General features: G+C 40.9%; 1 protein-coding gene and 1 long non-coding RNA gene across 5 annotated transcripts in view; one reads left to right on the top strand and one right to left on the bottom strand.

The window, feature by feature from the left end:
- Window positions 1-22138, bottom strand: part of LOC111065441 (neurogenic protein mastermind) — a 98038-nt gene extending 75900 nt beyond the window's left edge. Inside the window, exons 1-2 of one of the 2 annotated variants that reach the window (XM_022353626.2) lie at window positions 21932-22138; window positions 20416-20720 (exon numbers count right to left, since the gene is read on the bottom strand). In XM_022353626.2, coding sequence (XP_022209318.2) covers window positions 20416-20487 — 72 coding nt within the window. In that variant the 5' untranslated portion in view covers window positions 20488-20720; window positions 21932-22138. Of the gene's footprint in view, window positions 1-15026; window positions 15718-16656; window positions 17323-20415; window positions 20721-21931 lie in introns of those variants that run through there. The other variant, XM_041595429.1, reaches the window with a different exon arrangement.
- On the top strand, window positions 478-1113 carry LOC111065443. 3 transcript variants are annotated; one of them, XR_005968305.1, is made up of 4 exons: window positions 478-785; window positions 838-897; window positions 962-971; window positions 1031-1113. It is a non-coding gene; the product is annotated as an uncharacterized LOC111065443 (long non-coding RNA). The 3 variants fall into 3 exon arrangements; XR_002607002.2 differs by having other exon boundaries at window positions 851-897; window positions 962-1054; XR_002607001.2 differs by having other exon boundaries at window positions 479-785; window positions 962-1054.
- Window positions 22139-22617: the final 479 nt, after the last annotated feature.

Here is a 22617-nt window from a genome sequence, read left to right as displayed (position 1 = left end):
ACGAAAATAGGTATCGAAAACGATAAAGAATGAAACAAAAAACACTAAAAAAAACGATTTGAAACGATTGAAAATGAAGTACTCATGAAATGGAAGCTCTAAACGGGTCCAGTATTTATTGGCATGGGGAAACCCACGTAACTGGTAAATGTGAGAATGGAAAAACTTCTCAAGATATATGTAGCTTAAGTAGTAGCTGCTCGAATGTTCTTGGGTCAGGGATAATAGTGAGACATGTCAAATGGTTCTGTGTTCTGTGTCTAAACAAATTGTTCAAATCCAAAATTCTTACCCACAAAATGCAAATATTAAATACGATATTTGATGTGACATTGCCATATGTAACTCACCTGCAAAAGACAAGAGAGAAATAATTAGAAACGTATTTATGTAGGTTTAATATAAAAAAAAATATATATGTGCATGAATAGAACATTCCCAGAGGTTACTCCTCAGATATTTGTTTGATGCAAATATTTTCAACAAAGCAGCCAATACGTTTGCTGCTGCAAGTACAACTTTTATTCAATAGAAATCAAAAATGATTCCTGACGAGCACGCACAAAGGGATACTCCCAATTGCAACTGCAAATGGCAATTGTTCTTTGCCATTATGGGTGTATTTTTGCTGACCAATGGCTGGCAGTGGATCAATCAGATATTGGCAGCACTGCAACGCACATTGAAACGCAAATGGGTAGCACTTTCTTGGCAGCGCAAAGCCGCCTCGTTATTCACAATTGTTTTGTCAATATACCTATGTATATTTGGCTGGTAAAAAAAAGGTATGCATTTAGATTGCGAGACAACAGTAAGAATTATCTACATAAATTGCAGATGCAACAAGAAGAAGTATTCGTAAGTAACAAAACAAAGCTGCAGAAAATACACAAAGTTGTGAGTAGTAAGCGAAAAATATCTCTTGGGTGCATATCCATAACTATTGTTATTTCTTTTGCAGCAAGTAGCCTGTAAGATATTTTTGGCACAAAGAAAAAGTATCTTAATTATTGTTAAAACATTCTCGCAGATACAAACAAGCGACAACAAGTAATAAAAACACAAACATGGAAGCTGCTTTTAGATATTTAAAGTTGCAGCAAATATGGCAAGTTGTAAGTAGCAAAAATATTCACTGAATGTATCTAACTATTGTCATATCTTTGTCAGAAAGTATCTACGCATCTAAAAGGGGCCGGGGGATACGTGAAAGATGCAGTGGAAAAATTAAACATTATTAATTTTTGATTGGTATAAGCTGTGTGTGTATTTAAAATGAATGTATCAATGGATACATAGACACGAAAATAAGTATCTTCAAAGCGAGTTACTTCGGTGCAACGATCTATGGAACACTTCTGCCTGTAGTTTGATCTTTTGGCAGAAGAAAAGGCAAAAGGGGCAGATACTTTGCTGCGATATAATTTGTATCTTAATGCGTTGGATAAGATAGAAGTTGAAGAGGGAAAATAGTAGAGAATGGAGAGTAGGGAAGAGCAGAGAGAGTGGAAGGTAGAGAAGTACGGAGAGAGTGGAGAGTGGAGAGGAGCAGAGAGAATGGAGAGTGGAGGAGAGCAGAGAGAATGGAGGGTATCATAGTGTGAGGACAACAACGACGACAGATGGTCAAGAGGAATGTATCTGTATCTGCATTAGTAGCTGCCACTGCCACACAACTTTCTGCCTCTGCCTCTACCTCTCCATAGCCTTTGCATCTGCCTCTCTCTCTCTCTGCCCCTCTGCCTGTACCACCAGCACCTCCTCCTGCTGCCTGCTCCTACTGCTGCCACCTCCTACTGCCTCCTGCTGCTGCATCTACCTCTAACTCCACCTCTGGGATGGATATTCCTGCCTCTGTTTGTGTATCTACAACATAACACAAATCAAAACTTGGCTGAAAATGCAGGCAGGCAGGCGGAGAGAGGCTGTTGCCGCAAATGCTGGCTGCTGCTGCTGCTGCTGCTGACGCTGATGCTGGTGGCTGCTGGCTGCTGGGGCAGCTCTGCTGTCGATGGGGCAAGCTTCAGAGCTGCAACAGCAACTACAACAACAACAACAACTTAACTGAACTGAAGGCTGAAGCACATACATAACTAATAGATACATAAAGCCGTATCTTTTGGGTGAATGAACTGTAATGAGAATGTGAACCTAGGCAGCGGCACGGGGCACACGGGTGCACAAGGGGGCACAAAACCAGCGACGATGTTGTCGTTGTCGTCGTCGTCGTCTCCGGTCTTCGTCGACAGCAACATTCAGCAGCAGCAGCAGCAGCAATGGGCAGCAGCAGCAGCAGCAACGGGCAGCAGCATCAGCCACTGTTGGAGATGTTGAAAATCGCAACGCAAAGTGCGCAATTTAAGTTGTTGCTGTTGTTGCTTCTGCTGCTGCTGCTGCTGCTGCTCCATCGCCATTGCCAACGCCACATCTCCAGCTCCAGCTCCATCTCCATGTGGCAACCAAAAACTGACCGACGCAACAAAACGAACACAAAACCAAAACAGCAACAGCAGCAACAACAATCGTCGACAGTCAAACAGTCGACAACTAAATGCAGCACAAGAATTGGTTATAATGGGGCCAGGCCAACAAGTACAGTGAATGAAAAGAGGGTAAAGTACAGTGTATACTGGCAGCAAGCGTCTGGCGTACACAGCAAACAACCAGAGGCCAATAAATAAAGTGTACATATGACAGCTAGAAGGATGAGAAGGATCTCTGGACAGCTAAGAGCAGACTTTTGCAAAATTATTTAATTAAATTTAATTTAATTTAATTATTAAACAATTATGCGCTAAATGTGGATTAAAAAATATTTAAAAAAAAATAAGGCCAAATAGAGCAGAGGGAAATGCTAAATATTATACGAATTTAATATACACTTCCGCTACCATAAAAATGTATAGACAATTTATGTGATTTGATTTCTGCTCGAATAAATCTATTGCCATGTGGAATGCACTTGTCTGTTCGATCAAAGTCCCCCCACCACCCCCCAAATCGACTGCTGAAAAGTCACCCCCCCCCCCCCAGCACACACAGTACCCCTCTGCCTGTGATAAAGTGGCATCATAAAGCACAAAAGAAAACGAGAACAGAAAAAAGGGAAATATTGTAGGCGTGTCCTGGCACGCATACAAACACAAGCAACCAGAAAACAACAGCAAAAACTGCATTAAAAAAAGAAGAGAAGGGGGGGAAATGGAGATAGAGTGGAGAGAAGAGAAAGGAGAAGTAGGGGGTGCAGCATGGGTTTGGGCTAGGGGGTAGGGGTGTAGTAGGGGGTGGGGTGGGGTTATGGGTTGCCATTCTCTAATAACATATTGCTCAAATGCACGCAACAACTACAACAACAACAACAACTACAACAAGTTGAGAAAGTAGTCAAATAGAAAAGCCGGAGAAAGCAGGGGTGAAGCTCAAGGGGCAAAGGGTGGGTGGGGGTGCAAGTGAAGGTTGGGTTCTGTGCTGTGCTGTGTGGCAGCAGAGGCAGTGGCAGTGGCAGAGGCTGGGGCAGTGGCTGAGGCAGTGCATTGCAAAGTGCAAAAGTTGCACAACAAAATTGAATTTTTAATTTGCTTGCCAGTCCCAGACGCACACAAAGAAAGAGACAGACTGCAGGGAATGCAACAGAGAAAAGGAGAAAGACACATAGAGAGACAGAGAGAGAGATGGAGAGAGGGAGAGAGAGAGAGAGGGAGAGGGGAGAGAGAGACAGGGAGAGGGAGAGAAAGAAGAGGGGCAGGGTGAGTACGAGAGGACGAGGGTATGCAAATGTTGACGTCGAGTGTGTGCAAAAATAAAGAAAAACTGAAAAACACACACCCGCACACACACACACACACACACACGGCGAAACGATGAAAGTGAAGAGGCGGCAAAGGCCAAGAGAAAGGTGGGGAAGAAGCAGCGACAAAGGCCAAGAGACAAGGAGGGCAAAGAGGGGAAGCGTTGCAACCGGTAGGCAGAGGCAGGAGAGGCACAGTGAGAGAGAGAGAGAGAGAGAGAGAGAGAGTGGAAGGAGCAGAGCACAAAGGAGCAAAAGTGTAGAGAGAAAGCATTCAAAGAGGAGGTTAAGGTGCAGCCACGCATGCAATACAGTGAATGCTCTCCCTTGGAGGACACGCCAGAAACGGGTTTCCATTAAAGAACCAGTGGGAGGGGGAAAAAAAGGTACATCAAGTGGAATGCTCTCAACTGTTTGAGCATGGAAATATAGTGCACGAAATATTTGGCAACATCAGCGGAAAAGCTAATGCTAAAACCCCGCTAAATCAATGCTAGAAAATGCTTAAAATAATGCTAGAAAATACTCAAAACAATGCTAGAAAATATTAGGAAAAAAATGCTAGAAAAAGCTTAGCTAAATACTCTTCAATGGAATACTGGATTAATACTTAAAACAGTGCCATAAAAATACTAATCACTGCATCACTTTATTCACTGTATCTGCATATGTACATACATACATACATACATATGTACATATATGTATGTATGCATAACCGTATTCCGTCGGTAACTTGAATATTTTTTAATAAACTTTTCAACCCAAACCCAAAAAGCAAAATAAAAAGTAAAAACATTTCGTTCATTTTCATTCAATATTTGAAGGGAGAAATAAAAGGAGAAGACATAGCTGAGTGCTCTGAGCAGAGCGAGAGGGGAGCTGAGAGAGATATGAAACGAGAACGGAAAGAACGGCAGACAAAAAGGTGGAAAAAGGTTGCAGGGGTGCGTGGACCCAGCAACAAAATCAACATTAAAAACTTATACCACTTCGGGGCAGGGGAAAGCAGCAGGAGGCGGCAGCAGGCAAGGAACTGTCGAGAGTCGAGAGAAAAACTTGAGCACAAGCAAAAATCTCAGGTGAATAGAAAAAAAAAATGTGGGTAAAGGATGCAGGATGAACTTTAGACTCTTTTTATTTTATTTTATTTATTTTTATATTTTTTTTTTTAATTAAAAGCTATTAAAATATGTTGGAAAACCCAAGTTGTTTGGTAAGCATTCTTGAGAGTTCCCATAAAGAAAGGCAAGTCCTTACATAGACGAAAAAGGAAGTGCATGCTGGGGATAAAGCAATAAGAAGAAGGTGAAGGATAGGAAGTAAGGTCGAGTCTCAAAGTAGTTTTAGGCATAAATGCTGCCATACATTTCGCACAAAAGAAACCCAAGTAAAAATATAAAATAAAATAAAAATACAAAATAAAAATTACTAGCAAGTAATCGATAGCACAATAAACTACACTGTACATTTATGTACATGCCATGCCCTCTTTAGCCCAGAAACCAGTATAACCAGTTGACACATTTTCAATCACGCATGAGCCACGAAGAAAGAACTATTTAAATAATGATCACAGAATTATACTTCAATAATTATTATTTATATATTTAATAATAATTTATTTAAATATTTAATAATAGTTTTTTTTATATATTTAAAAATAATTTATATAAATATTTAATAATAATTTATTTAAATATTTAATATTAAATTTATTTAAATATTTAATATTAAATTTATTTAAATGAAGTAAAAAATAAAAATATACCTAGAAAGTCATCGATTTTTAATATATTTTATTTTTAATTTAAGATCCCGGTGAGGATTTCGTCTGGGTGGGTATGAAAGTTCTACAGTTCTATTGTAATTGTTTCCTTCCCTATATTTCCTATATTCGCTCAAAGGAATTCTCCATTAGGAGCCTCAAACAAAAAAACAAAAACCAGAAAATAAGCAAAAGCTGTAGGATGCGGGAAAAGTGAAAGAAGGAAATCAAATTGAGAGGCACAACAAACATGAAAAGCGGCTGGCAGTTTGGGGGGGTGTGGGGTGTGGGGGTTTGGGTAAAGCTTTGCACTTGTTCAGATACATATACACATACATATACATATGTATGTGCGTATGTATGTATATCGAAGTATATATAGTCCGATGGATACACATGGCAGAGCAGCATAAATATGCTATACATATACATATACATATATATCTAAAATGCAGCTACATATGTATCGGTATTCGCATCTGTATCTGTATCTGGAGCTGAGGCACTGCCACACTGCCTCTGTATCTGCATCTGCATCCAAACAACCGCGAACCGGGGGGCAGTGCAAGTGTGTGTGCGGGGGGTGGGGAGGGAACTGCACGAGGTGCAGAGTGGCGGCAGAATGTGTGGAAAACTATGTGCAAAGTGCCCTGGCAATGGCTGGACCTGGGAACTGGGACCTGGGACCTGGGACCACCCAACCTAAAAACCAACCTCCACACATCCACATCCACATCCACATCCTGCTCCAGATCCTGCCCCATCTCTAAGCGCAGCAGCTCTCCCTCTCACTCACTTGCCGCCTGTGTGTGTGTTCTTGTGTGTGTGGCAGATGATGATGATTCTGCTGTGGCTTTGGCTGTTGCTTTTGGCTGCAACTGGAGGCAGCCCAAAATTGCGAATTGCGTTGCCATGCATCCGCACACGCACCCACACACAGCTGCACCACACACACACATACACACATTCACATAGATACAACAGCATGCAGCAATTGGTGGTGGACACGTGACAACATACGAGCCAAGATTCATCGACCGTAACGCACGCGGACATGACTGTAGACCGTACAATAACAAAATTAAACGTAAGAATGATAGATATACCAGAAAATACTAGAATAATATACTAGAATAGTAAAAAAAAAAATTATAAAATTAATGCTAGCCAATGCTAAAGAAACCCTACAAAAAATACGAATAATAATAACAGAAAATACTTCAAATAAGACTAGAACTTTATTTTAATTTAAATTAAGTTACTTTCAACCGTGTTGATTGACTGAAAGATTTATTTGGCCGCCACGACTAGAAATTTAATAAAAACCATTTTTTTAAATACTAGAAGAATTTTTTAAGTACTAGAGAAAACACTAAAAACAATACTAAACATTTTTTAAAACCAAAACGTATGCCATTTATGTTAGAATTGAAACCATGCTGCAGAAAATAAAATCTCAGTACTCGTTACTCGTTAACAAGATGCCCTTCTCTAGCGATAGTTTCATCTGTAGCTGGCGATTCGCATTAGCGATGACACCGAAAGCCAAATGAAATTTGGGTTTTTTCCTTGTTTTTCTTGTGTGTCTATTTTTGGGCTGATGAAAGATGGGGTCCTGGGGTCCTGGGGTCCTGGGGTGGGGGTGAATGGTAGGAGAAAGCGGCTCAAACCGTGCAGAGAAAACAGCGAGAAAATAGCCAAAGTTTCGTGGAAAACAGAAAGAATAAAACATATAGCAACCCAAAACCCCTCACATCGAATGCGTGTACTGCCAACCCCCACCCCAGTTCCATTTTCCAGCCACAGAGCGCATTGACGAATGCACTGGGCCAGGGGGGAAACTGTTAGAGACGGAGTAAGAGGATGGGAACAAGGGATAAAAGGAAAGCCGTGCGAAAACCAGGGACCCAATATAACTCTAAAATTCCAGGCATCAAAAGAAAACTTCCTGAGTGTGAGCTTCGTATAACAATTATAACACTGTGCACCACACACATCACTTTTTGTGTATTACAGTCTATGTATTATTATATACCATGTATTTATGGCTGGGCATTCCCTTTCGCCTAAGATTTACTGCCATTCCATCGAATAATCGCATCGAAACAGTTCCCCCCCCCCCCTGCCCACAAATGCATTTAACAAAACCACGACAGCCGCACACACACAGACCCCACCACACACACACACCACACACACACACACACACAGTGAAGCCCCGATAAAGCCGCTGCTTAATCCGCTAATTTTCAATTGCCACGCAGCCCAAATCCGTTCAAACTATAATCCCCATGTGATCCGGTATACCCGGTATCCGAATCCGAATCCGAGTCCCCGAATCTCCCACTATTTCATGTGTTTTTCTTGTGTATGTATGTGTGTGTGTGTGTGCCACATGCCATGCGCCCATGCCATGGGTTGTGCAAATGTTGGACAAACATCAACGGCGCAGCACATATACTTCTTCTGCCCTGGAACCCCTCCTATACATATGTGTGCACACACACAGAAGGATGTACTGGCTGGAGCAAAGTGCACAACGGAATGAGTTGCAAGAGTTTGCAGAACTAGCGCTACGGGAAAAGCAAAAATTACATCATTTATGGCTCGCTAGACATTCGGAATCGCATTCAAAAATGTGTCTACAAGCTAATTTTACATTTTCTAGTTTCAATCGATTACAAGTCGATAAATTATCAATATTTATATGCAAGTATCGATGGATGGATAATTTCTTTGCATGACTTTCATTTAAATTGATTTTAAGCACTGAGCTTCACGTTCACATATATTTTAGGTCCCATTTAAAATATTTTTTATACAATTTCATGGACACCTTTATAGCTTGACTGCTTTTGAAATGTCATCGTTAACGCGTCATGCAGCAGAGCCCCTCGGTCACTTGCGTTTTCGCCTTCAATGCTTTGCATTCGATGCTCCCACTTATAGCTGAATACTTGTCGCATTTGTTGGGAGATTTGCTACAGAAAAAGATAAAAGTTTTAAAGGCTTCCCCATCATGTGCTTTATAAGCCTCATACTCATTAAATTCTACTGCTTTAATCATTTTATTTATTGTGGATATTACCCAACTAAATCTATATGGCTTCGCTTATTCTTTAAGATATTCTGAAACGCCCCACGCTCTCCTCATTATAAATGTGCGTGATGTACGAGGGGGGAGTATGTGTGTGTGGGGGGGACCTGTGCATTCGGTGTATATTCAGTATGTAATTATGTATATCCTTTGAGGGCAAACAAAATGCAATTATATAAATATGTATAATACGCTGGCCAACGAGTCATTTCCATTATACACACACACACACAGACACACACAGCACCGGGGGTGATGAGCTGGGGGGCGGGTGGTTGTTAAGCGCTGCACATACTTAACGCATATTATATTAGTTCTACATGCGTATGGTTCCTCTGTCCCTCTGTTCTTATTCCCTGCCCATATAGCAGAAGCATATATACACATATCTGTGCATATGCGGCGGATATGTGCAGCGTATATGGTACATCAAATTGACGCAGTCAGTGGTTCTAATCAGGCATTGGTTGCCAGTGTTTGGGCCAACATTGAAAAAAAAAAACGTCAAACCTGTTTAAGGAACATTATAGCAAGTACAAATACAATTAAAAGGCCACAGGGAATGTCTAATGGCAGCGATCTACAATTCACGTGCGTTCTCTTTTGCATCATTCGCTTGTGCGTCGCAAGTTGAGCAGCCATGGGATCCATCGCTTTCTTATAGAACTCCGAGTAGAAGTATGCCCAAGCGAGGGCATCTGCTGCATGATGCGTTTATGTCTATCAATCACTTGGAAATCAATTTTGACTATTTCTAGCTATAAAGAATAATGAAAATAATGATGGATAACAATTTTAAAACTCTTAATAATTGTTTAAAATTGAAATGAAAATATAAAGTCAACTGAGAAAACAAAATAAAAAACACGGGCCCAGAAAAAAGGGAAACTTCTGACTATGCAACCTTGTACAACATCTTTAGGTTTTGCTATTGAATCAAGAGACTTACTATGTACATATATATACACAATTGGTTTTAATCGGTTACATGCCCATATGTTCACTTTGTACATGGTAAATGGGGGGAGTTATGCTCCCCTTAGCCCGTTTTGTGCTGCTTTTTTTCTTTCCAATCTTCTGCACTTGAACAGGTTATTTATTTTATTTTATTTTTTTATAGCTTGTTCGCCTTTGCGTATACTTAATATGTGGTGAATAATATATGAGGGAATTGCGCATACGCCTGGTGTACAGCAAGGGCATATTATTATAATACATAATTTTGTGTGTATATATATGTATGTACATATAGGAATGTACATAGCATAATATTTGTTGGTCAGACCCCCCCTCGCTCACTGCTTGCCCTGCTTCTGCTTCTGCTAGTGCTTTTTGCTTCTTTGCCACTTGGTAGCAATTGTTAAACACTCGGCGTATGCGTAATATTAATTATTTGCCCCGGCCCCAATTCATGCCCAACCATGGCCTGGCTCTGTAGGAGCAGGGGGCGTGCCATATGATACTTGGGGGCATGAACCAACCAGAGGTCGCTTTTCTCAGTTCTCGGTATTTTTCAAGCTTAATATAATTAAATTTAAATTAACATTTGCAGGAAAATAATTAACTATATGTAAATTAAATATATATTATTTATATTACATTATTATTATTGCATATATATTATTGCATTGTTTAAATACATATGAAATCGATTTAAATCAATATATAATATATTAATTTAATATTAATGTCAAAATTTAAGTGAAACCACTTTCACTGTATGCCTTGGCATACATTTATTTAATCCAAGTGTAAATTAGCTCAAATTTAAGGGGTCTTTTCTCTGTGTGGAACCAATGCTGAAGGTAATTCGATTTTGTACCAAAATTGGTTGGAAATCCTTGCTATCGTTCCCACGAAAAATTCCGATGCAGCAGGCGCCATCTAGCGGATGCAAGCTGCAATTCTCGTGGGGAAAACAGTTAAATAAATTACGAAAAGCGAAACGAGAAAACAGAGAAGAGGCAGCAGAAGCCGAGGCAGCAGCAGCAGCAGCAGAGATAGTGTTGGCTAGTAGAGGTAGAAGGATAACAGGATAACAAAGATGTGACGGGTGGGGGGGCAAGTGAGGGAAATGGGAGGGCTGTGTGTGTGTGTGTGTGTGTGTGCCTCAGGAAATGGAATGGGATGGGGTGGGGTGTGTGTGTGTGTAGGGGGAGGGGCGGAGTTGAACCAACGCGCGTTGTCGTTGTCGTCGTCCAACGCCCACTCAAAGTATATAAAAGCGAAACATGCTGAAAGTGCTTACATAAGCACAAAGGAGGCGACTCTCAAGGGGGTGCGAGGGGGGGCAGTGTGGTAGGAGCTGCACGAGAGGGTAGGGTGCGGAAAGGACAAGCTTTTCCCCCTTCATAGCCGCCGTCTGTGTAGGTCTCTGTGTGTGTGTGTGTGTGTGTGTGTTGCATACATTAACAACAAAAGCAACTGTAAATATTGAAAATTCCATATCCGTTTTGATGTCAACTCATACAACAGATGGCGCCACATACCACCACCAACCCCCCCCCCTCTACTTCTCCAACCCACCCACACCCAACACCCCTACACCTACTACCCCCCCATCACCACTATCCGCTTGTCTCTTTTGTATCAGCAAGAAAAAGAGGGGGGGGGAAAAAAAAAAAAAGTATATTATAAGCGAGAAAAAGCATCGAAAAAAAAGGGACACACACATATACATATGTACATACACACGGGGACATTGGTTCTCTTGGGGGGCGCCACTGTGCCGCAGTTGTCGTCGCCTTTTGTGGGACACCCCCACCACTCCTATTTTTCCTCCTCCTCCTGCCCCTACTGTTTCTCTGAGCCCGCTCGTAAAACAAATTTCAGCCGCATACATTTTTAGAAAAGACATTTTTCTGATTACATTTGCCAACACTGGCAGAGGAGGGGGGAGGCGGGCCAGATCCAGGCTGAAAATACGTTATGCAATATACATACATACATACATATGTACATACAGATGCTAGATTCATAGAACCCAAAGTATGAGTGGTAAACCTTAAATTCCATGGGGCTTAACATCCTTTCCCTCTTTTTTCCGTTTAATTCTAGATATTTTTCTATGCTATTTCATTTTTCTACGGTATATTTTATCCACACGCTTTTCTATTTTATTAAATTCTGTTTGCATCTTTTACTAAATTTTTTTTTTTTTTTTGTTCTGTCCCTTTTTTTTATTTAAATTAATTTTTTTTACATCTTTTTCGATATTCTCTTCTTTCTCTTTTTAATTAATTTTTTTAAATTCTTTTCTACACTTTGTCTATTTTATTTATATTTTACCTAAATTTATCTGTCTTGTTTTATTTTATCTTTGACTATTTTTTAAGTGTGCTTAAAAATGTAGTTTTCCATTGGTGCAAATAACGGACGCTTTTAAACAGCTGAGCTCCTGTCTCTCTCTCACCCCTCCCCTACTTCTTCTCTCTCTTCTTCTGTTAGACTTGCCCAACATCTGCGTCTGTCTGGCTGTTAAGTAACAGAGAGTGAAGCAGTCCAGTCGTTAACATTTTTGCATTTTAGGTCAGGTCATGATGAAATTATATAAGGTGGTCCCGGTCCCGGTCCCGTTCCGCAATGCGCTCTCTTTCGGGACTTATTTTCCAAATACAACATCAAGCTCGCTGTCTGATTGCATGTGTGTGTGTGTGTGTGTGAGTGATGAATTGGCTGTGTGTGCGTATGAATAAGATCCGAAGGAGAGGGACGGCACCACCTTATATAATTTCATCATGGGTCAGGTCGCAAAAATCTATGCAGCAGCAGCGGAGTGACAGAGGGGCGGCAGCAGAAGCAGCAGCAGCAGCAGCAGTGGCAGTGGCAGGCTACTGTCGACGTCGATGCCAGCAGCGGCGACGCATGACTAGTTTTTTTTGTGTGCTTTTTTTCTCTCCCCTCCCCAACTACTTCATCGGTTTCTTCTTCAGCTTCTTGTGTGTGTGTGTGTGTGTGTTTTTTTTTTGTCGTCTTCGTGAGCTGGCGGCATATAATTTTCACGGCAAGTTCAACGAACTTGCGAATTTTTTTTATCCCACTTTATTTTGCTCTTTTACTTTTTCCTAATACCCTCTAAACAGTAGAAGGGTATAATAGTTCTGACTTAAATAAAGCCACAAAAAACAAAAAAAAAACAGTAAAATGTAATCAATATAAAGCCGGATATTTCTGTCATCGGATGTGACACTTGGCATATAAAAATCAAACTAATTTTACTACTCCTAAAGATTCTTTGAAATTGAACTAAATTAAATATTTTGTAATATTTAACGACACCTAAAAGATAGTCTAGAAAATTGTGTCAAATCACTAAGAAGCAAACGGTGGAAATTTTGGTTTTTATCAGAGACAACTCAGAGGATAGGTTAGAGGGTAGCCCTAAAAATATATCATGCAATCGGTGGTAATCGATGTAAATAAATTTAACAGTTATAACATTTATTTATTAATTTTCTGACTTGGCGAAGTGGAAGCAACTTTTATGAATTTCAATAGATGAATTAACTTTTAAGGAAAGGGCATTTCAGCGTCCATTTCATAGATGCGATATTGGGTGCATAGGCAGAGCAGCGAAGTAGTAGGAAAATATATAGAAATTAGGTTTTCTAGTTAGTTGCTAGTTTAGTTTTTTTTTTTCATTTTCTTTTTCTTTTCTTCTGCTGTTTGCTGCTCTTCTGGCTCTTCTTTTGCTGGTTGGCTCTTCTTTGCCTGGGCTTACTTCTCTTCAGCATCTTTCTTTCAACATGCTTCCCCCCCCCTGATTTCTTACTCATTTTGAAACCTGCTTTTGTGGCAGCAACGAACGAAGAAGCCGATGCGATGCGTCAAGTTCAATCGCCAATTTTTCGACCATGCGATTGCAGGTCAAACCGATGATTGATTGATAGACTAAATGATTGATGGATTGCCAAACTTATTACTTAATTATGGGTACTCCATACCCAGAGACTCTAGAGTTTCGATGTTTTAATTGCAGCGTGGGGGAGGAACATTAATGTGTGGGATGGCAACTGATTTTGTGGGTAATATAATTTAATGGAGACTCTTTAGTAGATCAAATTACAAATATCTAAGCTGGCAGGACACACTGTTCCACTCTCAATGTATCTGGGGATAGGGGACACACTGTTCCACTCTCAATCTATCAGGTGTTGGGGGCACACACTTTTCCACTCTCAATTTGGAATTTTAAATTACAAAAATTAATCGAACTAATTTATTATGCAAAAAGGGATTTATTATTCCTATCCTTAATGGCATATGTCCTCGATTTCGCGCAAGTATATATGTACATATGTGCAATGTACATACCCTTAAGAATATCGGGGTTACCGCAAGGCATTGGAAACACACACATACACACATTCTAATTATTCAAATGCAGTCATGCATATGTGAATATGTGAACTAAATGCTTAATTATTTAAGGATTGCGCTTGGAGCGGGCAAAAAGTCAATTCAAGAACGAAGAAGAACAGCTGACACCTACGAATGACAAACGTGACACGCTAATCATTTATGCAGGTACAGTCTGCCATTAATGACAAAACGGCTTGAAGTGAAAATGAAGCGGAAATGCAGGACTCAGCTCCAGCAGCTATGATTTTACGTACAGTTTACAGCCCTTAGGCTGAGAGGATGTTTGTTTTCTTATTGACAAAAGAGATCATCAAAATATTATCTAAATATTAAATCCCAAAATTATCCATTTTCAATTCTTCATTTTTACATTTTTTTTTCTAGTTTTCTGCATTATCCTTGCTACTCTTTGAACGTTTTTCTACTTAACTTCATTATGTTCCCTCGTTTAAAAACCTTTTTTCTTTTTCTTTCCTTATATGTATGTATCGCTTATTATATTTTGGGACACTTATGGTTTTTGCTTCACTTATCCATCTTCTTTTGATTTCCCTTCTTTACCCATCTCTCTTTGAGCCCCTTTGCAATTATCGCTTCTGGCTCGTCCTTTCAGCTCCCCTTTTCCACTGTTATTTCTCTTCCCCTAATGTCCCTTTTATTCATTCTCTTTCTCCCTTTTAGCATACATATTTAATCAGTTTTCATCTCATTTTTTCAGTCCCTTTGCTTGTTTCATCTCTCAACCCATTTTCATTTTTCTCTTCTGCCAACTATTATCCCATTTATCGTCACTTTCTCTTGAGTTCTCTCTCTGTTTTCCCTTCTCTACTCAGCCTCACCTCATCATCATCCTCGCCATCTTTCGGCATCTGGCAGCCATGTCTTTTATTTTCATCTCATCCTACTTTTCCACACCGTTTTCCGCCTAACTCTCTCTACCTCTCTCTCTCTCTCTTTCTCGCTCTCAGCCATTTGGTTTGCTTCGTTTTTTTTTTTTTGCGCTGAACACTAACCTTAAAGCGGCTCATTTTCCGCTGCTTTACCACGGGCATCGTTGTTGCCTCGTGTTTGCCTTCTTCCTTCCTTCTGCTCTTCGCCTTCTTCTCCTTCTTCTTCGTGGTTTGCTGCTGCTGCCTGTTCGTTGCCTCTGGGCCCCAATGGATGGCGTGGTGGCGTCTCGATAGGAGGAGGCGAGGCGGCGGGCGCGCACACACAGCCGGCAAACGCTGTTATTTTTTTTTTTTTCTTCCCTTTTTGGTTTTGTGTTTTATTTCAGGTTCAGGTTTTTTTTTCACTCTTTTTCCACACACACACACACACACGCTCTGAATTTTCTATCGCTCTCTTCGTTGTTGCTGTGTTCGTATGTTGTTGTTGGATTTTACTTTTCACACTTCACTTTTAAAAAAAAGAATTACACCGAAAAAAAATAGAAGAATTCATAAAAGAATATTGGAATACACGTGTCCCGTTCTCTTCTTTGGCTGTTTAACGGTACTGCAAGCACAACTCTGTCGAATGGCTTTTCCCTCTCTGGCTCTCTCTCACTCTCTCTGTCTCTCGCTCTTTCTCTCTCCCGTCTCTCTCTCTCTCTCTCTATCTTCCTCCCAACAATCGCTAGTGCAACTGCAATTTGCAACAACAACAATAATGATGGGAACACCGCGAATATGCAACACGACGATGCCGGACGACGATTGCGAACTGAAAACAAAAAAAAAATAACGTCCATTGAAGCGTGGCAATCAACGGAGGAAAAACTAAAACAACAACACAAAAAGGAAGGGGGGGGGGCAGGCACAAAGTTGCAATCGCAATTCGTGTTTAAGTCTTCGTCTTCGGCTTTTCCTTTTTCTTTGCTTTTTATACATATTCTATTGTGTTTTTGGTTTGTTCCTATTATTATTTCCTTTTCTTTAGTCATTTCAAATTTTGATTATTTTCCTTCCTTCTACATTTTTTCTCATAGCTGCGCTTCTCTTCTTCTGCTGCTCATTCCTATCACAGTTGTTCTTCTGCTACCCATTCCGATTCCAGTTGTTCTTCTGCTACCCATTCCGATTCCAATTGTCGTTTCAATTCCAGTTGTTCTTCATCTTTCCCCTATTCCGTTCTTTCTACGCTGCGTATCTCGCCTACCCCTTCTTGTCCTCCCTTTTCTATGTGTCTTTTGGCTTGGACGCCTTTTCCTTTTTTTAGTTTAGCCTTTAAGGTTTCTGATCTTCGTTTTTGATTGCTGTTTTTTCGGTCTACTGCTTTTGTAAGGCAGTCTTCTTTCGTTCCTCTTCCACGTTTCTAGTGTTCCTCGTTCCTTAAACTTCGTCCTGTTCTTCACATTCCTTAAATTTACATTCTTCCTTTCCAGCCGTTCCTTCCTATTCTTCTCCTTCTTTCCCTAATCCCTTTCTCCCTTTTCTCTTCTTCCTCTTTTCGCCCTTTCCCCATCGCTTTCATCTCTTGTCCCTTTTTCTTTTTTACGCTTCTCGTCTCTTCCTTTTTCGTATGCTCTGCCACTGCCTCAAAATTATTCTGTCGACTGCAGCGGCAGCTTGCCACCATTGTTGCTGTTGTTTGTTTGCTTTGGTGGGGGAGGGGGAGGGAAATTGGTGGGGCTGGACGGTGGGGAAAGGGAAAATCACGCACCAGGACACGAGACAACGAAAGGCCCGGCCGCCGAATCCAACAACGAACGTTTTACAACTGCCGCCGATTCGAATCGCAGCTTCGTTTGTGGCATGCCTCTGCCTCTGCTTGCCTCTTTTTACGCGTTGAAATGTTTCCTTCTCAAGCTTTGCGGTTTTTAGTTCATTTTGGGTGTTTCTTTTAAGGCGTTTTTTTTCCGTAGAGGCATTACAGGATATGATTTTCGTGTGCAGTTACTCTATCTATCATGTATGTATGTATGTATGTTTGTTTGTATGTCTCTCTCTTGCTCATTGACAAATAAAAAAAATAAAAAAAGAGTTGCCACAACAACAAGCCGCAAGAATAATCAAAATAAACTGATTAATCGGGTCGAAAGGCAGAACAGCAGAGAAACAAGAAGCCGAAACAGAGGCCAAAGAAGCCGGCATAACAAGCAAGAAGTAGAGAAAGATACATAGATAGACACGACAGATGTACAGGAAAAGTCAGACAGACAGGCAGACAGACAGACAGACAGACATCGATAAGGAGCGAAAGAGACACACGCACCGAGAGATGGAGACGGAGAAGAGACCGAAAGAGAGCCAAGCACACTTCAAAAGAGAGAGCCTAAGGATGATGCACGAACACAAAAACAAACCAAACACCGTTCACTCCCAATTCGTTTATAAATGTTTAACCGTAATTGCAATAAATTTTACAAATAATTATTACTTTCGCAGCACTTGAAAGTTGTCACTGGGAGAGGCCGTTATACACCCACCACAGAATCCAATCAGAACTAGCAGTTCTCGCAAATTATTCGTATCGCATAAATAATAGATGAGATTTTTGTGGCGAATTGGCAGCAGGCCGGGAAATTTGACACGCGTGTAAACAAGCAGAGCAACGCAAAGAGACAGGCAGTGACGCGACCTACGACTACATTAACAGTGCAAGAGAGAGCGAGGGCATGTGAGAGAACAATCCGTTTATACATTAGTAAGCAGTTAAGAGAGACCAATCACCTAAGAAACGCAGAGAGAGAGAGAGAGAGCTTTAATGGGAAAACTTATAGAGGAATCAGCAAGCAGAGCCGTAATGCAAAGACCAACAGTGGAACAAGCAGTTTAGCAAGTTTCCCCAAAACTTGTGAGAGAGCAAGCAGTTCGCCCAGCAAGCAGTTTTGTGGGAAAAGCAGCTTAAAGAGAGCGAGAGAGCAGCCCCATCCACACGTGCATGGCATGGCTCTCTTGACTCTGTTGCTGTTGTTCCGCATTTAGCCGGCTCCAACGTCACTGTTAATAATATGCGGAAGCGCCAGCTGCTGCTGTTACCTCTGATACGATTTGTGCTGGCAAGGGGGGCAGCAGCGGCGGCGGCGGCGGCGGCGTCAGGCCAATTAAATGTTAGGTTATGTGCACATACATCATATTTGACTGACGCCGGCGGTGGCTCTGTCTCGAATTAGCATCGAGATTGGCAACAACGGTGGGCGCACCGATATCGCTCCTGGCCACAATATTTGCTCCAAAATTTGCGTTAATTTGCAAATTGACTGAAACAATTTTAAAGGCTTGTATCCGGCGCCCAGAAAACATCTAACAGCGGTGGTACCAAAACCAGCTTGTCAATAACAGCAGGTGAGAGGCTGTTAACATTAACAGGAGAGCAAAAACTGTTAAAGAGAAGCAGTGAAGACTGTTAACGTTAACGAAGAGAGTGCAGCTGTCTGTTAACTCCAAAAACGCTATGTTAACCTTAACAGGCGATACTGTTGCCAGCAGCGTTTTACAGTGCCGAGGGTGGCATGGCGGCAGGGGCGTAGGTGCAGGGTCTCTACAGTAAAGCCTGCTTTATGGATGACGTTGTCAGATTGTTATTATATACATACTTGCATTGCTTTCTTTTTTGCCTATTTTTGTTACTGATATTATTTCTGCTCACAGTTTATTTTGTATGTTTAAGGGGTCTCCTGCCAGTGCCTGCGCCTATGGACGCTTATCAGCTGTTCTTTTTCGTTCAATTCGTTATATTCATGCACACATTACACACACACATATACACACACATGTACGTATGTATGTATAGAACTGTGAAGAGACATCGCGGCAGCACAGAATCGGAGCAATCCACCCAAAAAAGATGAGGGGAAAATGGTCTGCAGGAAGAGAGCTAGCTGCGGTGCAAAATCCATATGAAGGGGAGCTGGGGGCTTGTATGGGTTAAGCTGCATGGGGTTTGGGTTGGGCTGGGTAGTTGGAGGGGGTGTTGATTGTACAGCAAAATGTCCATGTGTAGGCCTCTGCTTTATGTACTCTCTCTATCTTCCTCTCTCTCTCTATCTTTCCATTTATGTATTGAATATATTTTGAGTGTGTGTGTGTGTGTGTGTGTGGAGTGGGGGGCGGGGAGATTGCCACATGCCTCAACCCACAAAACGAGACGAGATGTTGACAACAACAACAGCAACAACAAAAGCAACACCAAAAGGCAGTATCATGGAAGCAAGTGTGTGCATGTGTGTGTACGGGGGGAAGAGGGGGCTGGAGGTTAAGTACCAACCAAAGAGGTGCTGGAAGAAGAGCGGATGCAGCGGAGATAGATAGATAGATAGATAGAGGTAGGTGGAACCACCATAATATAGTGGTTCTCTCGCATTTGCAGCAAAATACATCTAAAGAGCACACCAAAGGATAAACCACGGACAACAATGTCAGCGTAACGGCTTAATGGCTGTCCATTTCAGAGACAGAGAGAGAGAGCGAGCGAGAGCCGAAGAAATGTGTCCTCTTACGAGAGATGGAACACACGGCCGGCTGTCCTCCCAAGAGATAGTTCCTTAACCTATGTATCCTATCATGGAGCTATGTATGTATGTATGTATGTATGTATGTACAAATATGCCATGGAGAAATGAATGATTAAGACACTTTTAGAGACCCCATGTCCATGCCATTTACATACGCCAACTCGCCAACTCGAGTTGGCAGCTCCATTGGGCATCATCCAGCTAGCTTTTCTTTTACATACCTACATACATACATACATACATATGTATGTACATATGTATGTATATTCCCCTTCAATCTCTTTCATTGCTTTTTCTTTTGCATTGCTTTTCTTTTATATTCCCCTCTCTCTCACACTCTCTTTTACACTGCTTTTATTTTTTCGTTTCGTTTCTTTTCTTGTGTATTGCCCTCTCTCCTTTGCATTGCTTTTCTTTTATACGCTAATTTAGTTTCGCTTACATTTTTCTACATTTTCATTCAGCGCTTGCTCACTCCCCCCGCCCACCCATCCCCATCCCACTCCTTTTTGTGTGTGTGTTTTTTTTTTGTTTCGTCTATCTATGGGGGGGAAAAGCATCTGCAACTGCAACATCATCTGCATCTGCATGGTGCTTCTTCCACACAACAAAAGTTTAAAGTTGCCTGTTGTTCAGACATCGGCCCCATTGCTGCCACTGCCACTTCCACTCTGCCACTGACTACAGTTGCAAAGTGCAATAACCGTTTGCCATTAACCCATCGATGGGCGGAGTGCCGGGCCAGTGGACACCCAATGGCTGTAACCAATGCCTTGGGTACGCCAAAAGGGAGCATGGATACGGCATTGCCACTGAAATTTTACTCCGAGTTTGGGGCTGTGATATTTCACACGGAAAATTTGGAACATTTTTTTGCTGAAAGTTTCATGAAATGTTGTATAAAATAATACATATATTAAATCTTTCAACTATATCCCTATAAAATAAAAACCATTCGCACTTACCCGAATGCCAATAAAGCGCGCTTCGAGCAGCTCCTGTTTCCGTGGATTCAGCGACGTTTGAAAATGTTCCATTGTATGTTTATTAATTCTGATTCGAATGCGGATTAAGCTTTATTATTGATTTCAATTCCTTGAAATTCTTTCTCCCATCCGGTAGGATTTTTCTGATCTGTTTAACAGTGTTTAATATGTTTTAATTTTAACATAATTAACATTTTGTTGATGGCTTTCATAATGTTTGCATTTGCCGGCAAAAAATGCCACAAGTTTTGTCAGAGCCATGACCAACAAAATTTCAAATTCATCTGGAAGAAAAATTTAGAAATTAAAAAATGTTAATTATACTGGAATAACCTTACAACAGTCTTTATTTGTATGCAACGCACTGTCCCGACTATGCCAGTCTTCTTTTTTTATCATTTTATCTTTTTCTTTTTACTTATCAGAAATGCCTTTGATTTTTGCAATGTGCTAATTTGTAGACTTCTTTTTTAGATCAACGATTCATCTATTACTTTTTGGAAGTCATCGATTTATACTTTAAAGCTATCGAATAATTATCGAATGAAAGCTCAAAACAAACAGTTTTCCATAGCCCTTTGCTGATAAAGGAAATCCCCACTACGGTAAACTTTTCCTCATAAATTATCGGTCGAAATAAAATTGGAAAAAAAGCCCTTGTTTTATTTATATTAAATCTATTGTTTCACCAACAGACTTGCCGCCAAAACATGACAATGTCAAAAATATGATTCCATTTTGGCATCCATTTTCCATGGGATTCGATCTGAGGTTAAATCGGACCAATTGTTCCACTCTAGGGTTAAATTTGTGCCCAAGCTGAATAAGTTTTTGTTGCTGCTTCTCCGTCTCCCTCTCGCACCACCCCTCTCCCTCTCCCACTTCTTTTTCAGCGCCTATCACTCTCTTGCTTGGTCTTCCTCTTCAGACCACGAATGACGCTTTTGTGATCGGCTTCATCGCAATGGACGCGGACGAATAGCCAACTCAAAAGAAAAGTGCAAAAAAAAAAGATATGCGAGCCAAAACTAGACCCACAATCGGACGCGCCGGGGCCACGCCTCTAGGCGGCCAGTCAGCAACGCCAACAGCAGCCTCTTCACACACACACACACACACACACACATGACCGCAGCCGGGTACAAAGTGCAATAATTATAAGGTGATGCGTCTCGTGCTCGCTTTCAGCACTGAATTCCCTCAAAATTAATATGAGCAAAATGTCTATTAAATTTTTATTTTTTCAACAATATTCGCAGTTCTTATATCAATTTCACTTTCGTAGACATCTTGCGGTAAATACGTATTTATTAAGATCGAAGACCACGCAAAGGTTTGGGAAGCAGTTCACCCCATACTAATACACCCTGGGCGGGCAGATGATGTCCAAAAACACACGCACACACAGACACATTCGCATAATCGGGAGCACACACGAACACATACCCTTATGTGGATCGTGCACACACACACACACGTGCTTGTACATACATACCATTTGTGGATTGCTTTTTGCACCGGTATTTTTTTCTGCTTTTCTGTTGTCTTTCTTTCTTCTTACTTTCTGGTTTGCTTTGTGCTGCTACTTCCAATTTGTTGTTGCGACTGCTTTTTATTCCCCTATTTTTGCTTTTTTTCTCATATGTTTTTTTGTTGCCTTTGCAGCTGGTTATTTCTTTTATTTGTATTGCTTTTGCGACTGTTTTTTTCTTTCATCTCATTTTTATTGCTTTTTGCAGCTGATTTTTTATCAAATTTGTATTGCTTTTTATCAAAAAATTATTGCTTTAGCGGCAGTTTTTTTTTTTATGTTGTCCAATTGGCATTGCTTTTGCGATTGTTTGTTGGTCCTATTTTTTCCCAATTGCGTTTGCTTTTCCCCGAAAATGTTTGTTGATTTTTCATTTATCCAAAAATATTTCTTAGAAAATATTCAATATGCTTTTGTTTTTGTTGTTGTTTACTCGTCCATTTGCTCACAATTTTAGATTTGCTTTTGTTGTTGTTAATTTCAGACAAGGAGGGGACGAGGAGAGAGCCGGGGGGACAGTCAGCTCGATGTTTGATGCCGGGCGAGGGGGTCAGAGGCGTATCAACGTTTTGAGTACTACAACAATGACTTTTGCATGGGACTGGTGAGGGAGGGGGAATCAACAACAGAAACAGTAAAAGAAACCGCAC

Source organism: Drosophila obscura, unplaced genomic scaffold, assembly GCF_018151105.1.
Source record: "Drosophila obscura isolate BZ-5 IFL unplaced genomic scaffold, ASM1815110v1 contig_73, whole genome shotgun sequence".
Classification (NCBI taxonomy): domain Eukaryota; kingdom Metazoa; phylum Arthropoda; class Insecta; order Diptera; family Drosophilidae; genus Drosophila; species Drosophila obscura.
This window is presented reverse-complemented; position numbering and strand designations above follow the sequence as displayed.